Source organism: Aplidium turbinatum, chromosome 2 (assembly GCF_918807975.1).
Source record: "Aplidium turbinatum chromosome 2, kaAplTurb1.1, whole genome shotgun sequence".
NCBI classification, from domain to species: Eukaryota; Metazoa; Chordata; class Ascidiacea; order Aplousobranchia; family Polyclinidae; genus Aplidium; species Aplidium turbinatum.
In genome coordinates, this window is record NC_137473.1 from 35,934,500 (window position 1) to 35,942,477 (window position 7,978).

Below are 7,978 nucleotides of genomic sequence, written 5' to 3' on the forward strand. Positions count from 1 at the left end.
AACATTGAGCTATAAAGGGTCAATTGAGAGTATTTTTTGCTTCATTTTCTTCACAAGAATTCATTCTACTTTCCCAAACTCATGCTCCAAAGATTTTTGTTGCAACATAAGGCGCTATGGGGATTGTAAGATTGAAAGCGGGATCAAGGAATTCAATCAAAGGTCTTCAATATCTTGAAACAATTCTACTTTGAGTGGATAGAAATAGAAAACATTGCTAAATTTGAAATCTACGTAAAAGTTTACTCCTAATGGATCCTTTTAACGGACCCTAAGCATTGCAATGTGGCATCTTTTAGAGAATGGGGTGAGAGTGGTATACAACCGCTCAGTTGGAACATTGATTATATGATGTAAATATTACCAAAGGCCTAAACATCCTTCCTCTGGCCAATAATTAAAATAACATAGAATAGAAAACAAATTTCACTAAAAGTTGATGTTTTTGCTTTTAAATCTGATGGAGTGCCTAATAGGCCTAATTGTTTTGCGCTATTTTAGTCTGGCCCAGGATTGTCAAGATTCTTGCTTTGTAGGGTATACTAATCCTCAGTTTATTTTCATTTTAGGTGCTGCAGTAGATGTGTTTGCAGATGATGACAAACAATTGCAGGCGATATACTTTCAAACGAAAGACATGCGGGAAACCTTTGCGGCATATCCCGAAATGCTGCTGATTGATGCAACCTACAAACTTAATGACTTGAGAATGCCATTATATGTGATGCTGAATGTTGATGGCTTAGGTCAGAGTGAAATTGTGTGTCTGTGGCTTGTAGCCACTGAAGACAAACTGACCATCAGCAAGCTGTTAACTCAGTTTAAACTCCACAATCCAGCTTGGGATAAAGTGGAGGTTGTAATGGCTGACAAAGACATGGCAGAGCGGGATGCCATGATGAAAATGCTGCCTACTGCAGAAATTTTAATTTGCTATTTTCATACCCTTCGCACTTTTCGTAGAGAAGTTTCCATGGAAAAATTAGGCATTTCTTCAGCCCAAAGGCAGGTATCACTGGAAATTTTAGGAAAACTGGCAAATGCCAAAAATGAGTCAGCTTATAATTTACTGTATAACCAATTCGTTGACACAGTCCCAATTGCTGTCACAACATATTATAACGATAACTGGCATGCTATTCGACATCAATGGGTGGATGGACTGAGCAACTTGAAAGCTAATTTTTTGAACAGAACTAATAATCGACTGGAATCCATCAATGGAAAGTTGAAAAGTGTCATAACAAGATACTCAGGAATGACCATGTTTTTTAAAGATCTGATGGCATGTATCCAATCTCTTTCCACCGAACGTGACCACAAAGCGTCAAATGCTTTCCTTAAGGTTCCAATTGATGCGATTTCAAGTGTGGCGGAGAGACAATACCAACAGCTACTGACACCATTTGCATATATTCATGTGCAACAACAATTCAAGTTAGCGGAAAAGGTTGTCATGTCAGAGATTTTGAATGATTCTGCCATAGTAAAATCTCGTGTCCATGGGGAATTGGCAGTCACAACAACAGCATGTCCTTGTGGATTCACATCATCAATGCTGCTACCTTGTAGGCATGTCTTGGCAGTTAGAAGGCAGCTCCATATGTCAGAGTACAATCCCAATCTTTGTTCAGAACGGTGGACAATGCAATATTTTCTTAAATCCCATCGCCTGACAAGAAACTCACTGGACAACGGTCCTGCATCCACATTACCAGCTGTTGAGATTCTTAACAAGCCTCAAAGAAGATGTGTTTTATCAGAACAGCAAAAGTATCGCCGTGTTCAAGATATTTCCCAGAAGATTGCGTTAATGATATCTGAACAAGGAATGGATGAATTCCAATACAACCTGGATAATTTACGACAAATTGCAGAGTTCTTGCAGGAAGGAAAGAAATTCCAAGTTGTGAACTTTTTGGGTCAAACTCAGAAAGGTAGGCCTATATGCTAGCACTATTTACTAAATCAGAAAAACTAGCCTACTTTTTCAAATATCTGAAGAGATATGGGTTAGTTACTGCAACTTGCGTCGTGATTTTGCAGTCAATTTTTTTTTGAGCAATGATTTTTATGGCGTTGAGCTATCCAATATGTGGGCTAATATGTACTGCATGCGCAGTTGCGCACTAATTTACGATTATACAAGGTTGCAGATGCTCAGTAATTCTGCTTTTGTGAACAACTGCATGATCCTTTTCAGGCACTGATACTGGAAGTGCTGCTGCAACATCTTCCAGCAATGATCCTGGAATTGTATTTCCTACGGTCTCAAACAGTACTTTACAGCACACACCCGGTGACGTCTTGTCGACCGTTGATACCAGTGCGATTATGATGCAGACACCGTCCAGTTCTATTCAGTCTTTTACAAGTATGTGCTGTTTCTGAAACATTCATTTCTGATTAGTTGTTTTTTCTTGCATTGCATAATGCATTATGTTTATTAATTTTTTAATAAAAACGTTGAAATAGTGATGTTTTCTACGTTGTAGCCTATATTCGATTCTCGTTGTGTTTATTAACAGATGATGCAGGATCAATTAAATTTCCACCGAAGATGATGAAACGTGGCAGGCCAAAAGGAGCTGGATTGACAGTCATTGGGTTACCACGCAAGAGACAAAAAAAGAGCGGACCAATTTCATTCAGACTGAAGTCGTCTTTTCAGAAAGAAGCAGGTTTGTTGCATTTATGTTTGTGTGACTTCATTTTTGTTATAGCCTACGTTAGTTTAAAAAACTACACTTTGACTTCTGTGGGTCTGCCTAGCCGATAGGCTACGTCAAAGCGTACGTAGGCTACATCAAACAAAGTCACCCATGGTCATATTTTTCAGCAATACTCAGTTGGTTTGTCGATTCTGAGGTAGTAGAAGAGGTCTTGCGTCCATTCAGCGATCGACTGATCGAAGAAAATGAAATTGAAACGTTGCCCGAAAGAATTCCAATGAAGTGTTTAGATGAAAACATTGCCATTGCTTCTGTGCGAAGACATTTTTCTTTTGACGGTTGGACGTTGATGGAGAACCTACTGACCACTTTGCGAAATAAAGGCCGCTGGTTGTGCATCTCCTGTTATTTAGATCTTGATGCAGGCGACAGCATCATGTGCGACTCGTGTCTGGATTGGCACCATCTGAGATGTCTTGGTAGAACAATGCCGCCAAAAACGAAGTCTTGGTTCTGCAGGAAATGCAACCTTATGGAGAAGTGACATTGAATGTTCAGGTGATACTGCAATCTCGCTTTGTCAATTAAACCAAGGTTATGTAAACCGTGAACTACGAAAAGACTTATTGGCCTTGACGCGTTATGCTTGAAACTTGTAACATTTGATAAAAATCGTTTCTTCAATGGTCCTCACATAAAACGCTAACGATGTGTTCTTGAATGACTAATGAGTCCAATCCTGGCATTAAAAGTTCTGATGCATTTAGGACATTTAACATTCTTTGGGAGAGTTGGCTGAAAGTCATGGACTAGTACAGGTTTGTAATGTAGTTGCTGCAATATACTACGGTCCAACAAGACCTTCAACAGTTCATCAATATTCAACTATTTTACTGTTTCCAACTTAACACAATTAGTATACGTATGTTGAACTCTTTCATAGCAAATGGTGGTACAGAACTTGAAAATAGCAAGTAAAAGGTAGCTCGAAGCTGCAGTTTTTTTTTTGACTGACTCATCAGGAGCTGTCATCAGAATAAAACAAACCTAAATGTGGTGAAGTACTTATAGTAGAAGGAAAGAAGAAAAACTGGAGCTTCAAACTATCAGCTACCTTATACTCGCTAAATCCAGATTTGTTGCATGTGTGTAGTATTTACATTTCTTCACTGTAATCTTAGGCTATGGCATAAATGCTTTGATTTCTTATGGCAAAAAATGGGTGATGAAGATCCATAAGTTTATAACAGTAAAAAATCAATTGTTTATTGTTGAAAGTGGTTGGCTTCAGTTGAAGATGCCATGAGATCCATTGAAGAGTACGAAGCAAAAGCAGGAACGAAGCTTGTTGTTGTTCAGAAACGAGCATACGGTGCCATGTTAATGTTGATTTTTAACATCCTGTCATTGTAATTCACTAGTGTACTAAGTGTTGATATTCATACTACAATAATAAGCCTTTTCTTTGTTGACAAAGATTCTGAAAAGGTTTCTGCAAAGCACAGTGTTTTCACCAAAGTGGAGGTTAGGCATCATAAAAGAGGAAACGGTTTACTAACTGCAAAAAATGCTATAAACATATGTAAATGTGTTCTGTTTCATCAACTTTGCATCTCGTTTCTTAAAGACACTCAGTTTTCAGGTGTAAAAGCTTTGTTGATTCAGAGTAGCCTAGCCTACTTCACTGACCTCTTTTGTATTTTTTCCATCTAGTGTGCCAAATCCATACGCCTATGTGGTGTTATTGATTGGACCAAGTGACATGTCCAGCGGTAACCAAAGGCAGGGTTTGGGTCACAACCAATCTTTTTGAGACAATTTATTTTTTACCATATTCACGTAGTAGGCTTGGTGGTTTTCAATGTTACGTACAGTACCGTATATTATTTCTGTAGGCTACTATCATAAGATGAAAATTTAGTTGATTGTAACTCATCTTAGATGAAGATAATACGATTGTTGCATCGTTGCGGCCAAGGCATTTGCCTCTTGGATGCAACTTACAAGACGTCCAAGTATTCCCTTCCTCTATTTTTTCTTTGCGTCAGAACGAATGTTGGTTACCAGGTTGTTGCTACGTTTATTATCCAAAATGAACAAGCTTCGGACATAGCAGAAGCACTTTCTGTTGTAAAAGGGTGGTCAGAAAACTGGAACCCTTCGTTTTTCATGACCGATAAATGTGAGGCGGAAATCAAGGCCATCGAAAGCGTTTTTTCAAGTTAGTGAATTGCATTAACATTTTCGTTGCTTGTGTGCTGTCTCCATTGCTCATGCATTTGTGTCGTCACTGTTAAGTTGCTACTGTACTTTACCACTCAGTGCCCACGACTTCTTGTTCCGCAGATTGCTACGTGTTACTCTGTGCCTTTCATCGCGAACAAGCCTGGGAAAGGTGGATGAGGAAAAGTGACAATGGCGTTCGCGATGATAAAGCAATTGTGCTGACATACTGGACGCAATGAGGAAAGCAACTACATAGAACAGACTTGTTTGCAATCAAACCAGGCGACAATGAGCGAATGGCAAACGCGATACCCCCCTATTCAGGGATAATATGCGTGTCTGTGACCGCAGGGGACCTGGAGCCGAGTTGTTTTGCACGTTGATAGCACCATGCAGTTGCAAGCACAGTAATAGGCTACTGAGCTCACATTTTGAACAATTCTGTGATCTTCACACCAAGGCTTTTTTTCAGTTGCTAACACGGCCACAAATCGCAGCGCATATGCGTGCTTAGTGTTAAGTAACAGCCTAGTGGAAAGTGTTGTGGATTGAATTTGCTAGTTCAAATAAGTATATTAATTCCGGTACCCAAAGCCTCAAATGAATTCACGAATATCGCAATTGTTAACAATGGCATATAAATTAGGATGTTAGTGCACACAAAGTAGGGAAAGTATTGCTTGAAGAGTTGATTCCTGGGACAAAAATTGAACACTGTAGGCTATGTCGAGCAGAAACTGGTTTAGTGTTTTAAGGTGGTCAAAAATGTAAGCATGCGTCTATTTGCATCCAACAAATAACGAAACTCTAAACTTCTCAGTTTGGTCGGGAAACAAAAAGGGTTGCGAGGACAAATGGCAGGTCTCATCTAGGCAAGGAGAGGAGGGACACATGGGTGATGATCTGGCCTAACAGTTACTGTGCTGTGCTCAAAATATGTACAGTTTTTGTTTAACATGTGCGGTATTCACTTTTTGTAAATAGCCTAGCTTTTCGGAAATGCAACGAGTCATCTGGCGCTATTTGCTTGTGTTTGAAGCCCGGTTGCTCGCTTTGTGAAAAAGCTATCAACCTCAACTTTTGCTTGTCAATAGACAGAGATATGTTGTTTAGATTAGCGTTTATTAAATGCTGTTATCTTTAAAAATATTTGTGGGATAAATGGTTAAAGTCGGTCAAGTTCAACTCTTTACCTAAGAAATATTTTTAACTTTTAGAGTCTGGCTGACCTTAATTTGGATAGATGATAGCTTGTGCTTTCCAGCAATGGTTCAATTGTTAAATTCGAAGCAGAAACAAGCAACTTACAACTAATTTAATAAAGACATATAATGATCGCAGACCGGGGAGACTTGTATACTTGCTTCGATTCGGAAATGCAACGAGTCATCGGGCGCTATTTGCTTGTGTTTGAAGCCCGGTTGCTCGCTTTGTGAAAAAGCTATCAACCTCAACTTTTGCTTGTCAATAGACAGAGATATGTTCTTTAGATTAGCGTTTATTAAATGCTGGTATCTTTACAAGTATTTTTGGGATAAATGGTTAAAGTCGGTCAAGTTCAACTCTTTACCTAAGAAATATTTTTAACTTTTAGAGTCTGGCTGACCTTCATTTGGATAAACGATAGCTTGCGCTTTCCAGCAATGGTTTAATTGTAAAAATCGAAGCAGAAACGACAAAGATATATTATTGATTAAATGCTGGTATCTTTAGAAGTATTCTTCGGATAAATAGTTAAACTTGGTCAAGTTTAACTCTTTTCTAAGGAGATATGTGGTGTTTTTCGGGCCTGTGTTACATAGCTATTAGGTAAAAGCGGACACTTGCATGCTTTTTTTTGTCATGGTTGACTATTTTCACCCCACTTTTCCACCATTTTATGGTGGATTCCTCCTGTGTGACGTCATCGCCTTTTTAACCAGGGTGGCGACTTGTATACCAGTTCCAGATCACGCATGAGCGCATATTGATGTCAAACGTAATGCTTGAGTGGTGCTTGTAAGAATAGCCTCTGAGGCTATTTTTACAATATGTTGTAAGAATAGCCACAGCCTATTTTAATTATTGAGAAAATTCAAATTCTAAAAAATAAGTTTCTGATATAAACCAAAAAATGCTTGGTAGAACGATTAACCATTTGCACAGCCAACTGAAGTACAAGAATTTATTCCAACAAATTTTTTTTTTATGAAAAACATTTGCCATAAAATTTGCGCAACATTTGCCCTCCTGTTGCGTAGCACATATGACGTTGCACGACATGTAATTAAAGTAGTAGTCTTAACGCTGTTTGATGTCTTGTTTTTGGCGTCGCTGAAACAAGAGAAAAATCTAAGATAAATATAATCTTTCGTACGAATTTTACAGGCAGCCATCTGTGGCTGCCTGACAGGTCGGTATTGGCGGTCATTAATGAAAATTCAGGCGGCCATAGCCGCCAGCTATTTCAAGTCCTGCATATCAAAATGGTCATGTGGTTACATTTATTTTACGTAGGCTAACTTATAAAAATGTGGTAACAACAACTCACAACTGCTTTTATATTTCCTAAATAGCCCATAGCCCAGGTAGCTGACCATTCACTACATAAAAATATTTTTCTGGGTTCTGACCGGTTTAAACCTAGTTTTCACCGGTTAAAACCAGGTTTAAGCCGCTTAGTGGTCAAAACCAGTTTTGACCACTTAGAGATCAACCCTGAATTAGCTATTGATTATTGAGCTTCTGTTGTATTTTTTTTTATTTTTTAAACAGTCAAAAAACATTAGATAGACTAAAATGAGTGGGCCCTAATCATCCATGGGCCCCTCCCCAGCTGGAACGTATGGGAGCGGTCAACACAGCCATGGTTCCACCAATAGGATTTATTTTCAGATCCATTTTGAATTGTTTACTTGTTATCTGATTCTCAAAAGTCACAACTTCACTCATGTCATTCATCAATTGTTAGTCACTCAGTTTCGGACACCACAGCTCTACTTTAGTAATCTGGTTCGTTTGATTTCGATTCTCCACTCCTCACAGCCCTTATTGATGACTTTAGAAATGTTCAGCTAAGTTTAACATAAACACTGCAGGAA

General features: G+C 38.7%; 1 protein-coding gene across 3 annotated transcripts; it reads left to right on the forward strand.

Annotated features, from left to right (window-relative positions):
• The first annotated feature begins 573 nt into the window (after positions 1–573).
• On the forward strand, positions 574–5,241 carry LOC145764735 (zinc finger SWIM domain-containing protein 3-like). Of its 3 annotated transcripts, none has more exons than XR_014288516.1 (5): positions 574–1,937; positions 2,204–2,374; positions 2,529–2,681; positions 2,840–4,893; positions 5,019–5,241. XR_014288516.1 is itself a non-coding variant. In XM_082576392.1 (4 exons), exons 1-4 carry the CDS (start codon positions 638–640, stop codon positions 3,214–3,216), a joined length of 2,001 nt encoding a protein of 666 aa, XP_082432518.1. In that variant the 5' UTR covers positions 574–637; the 3' UTR covers positions 3,217–5,241. The 3 variants fall into 3 exon arrangements, 1 of the variants encoding a protein (XP_082432518.1); XR_014288517.1 differs by having other exon boundaries at positions 2,840–3,490; positions 3,951–5,241; XM_082576392.1 differs by having other exon boundaries at positions 2,840–5,241.
• Positions 5,242–7,978: the final 2,737 nt, after the last annotated feature.

Coding starts and splice junctions, on each gene's coding strand:
- LOC145764735 (XM_082576392.1), top strand. CDS start 638: ATGCGGGAAACCTTTGCGGCATATCCCGAAATGCTGCTGATTGATGCA. Junction 1,938..2,203: donor TTTGGGTCAAACTCAGAAAG/GTAGGCCTATAT, acceptor GATCCTTTTCAG/GCACTGATACTGGAAGTGCT. Junction 2,682..2,839: donor GTCTTTTCAGAAAGAAGCAG/GTTTGTTGCATT, acceptor CATATTTTTCAG/CAATACTCAGTTGGTTTGTC.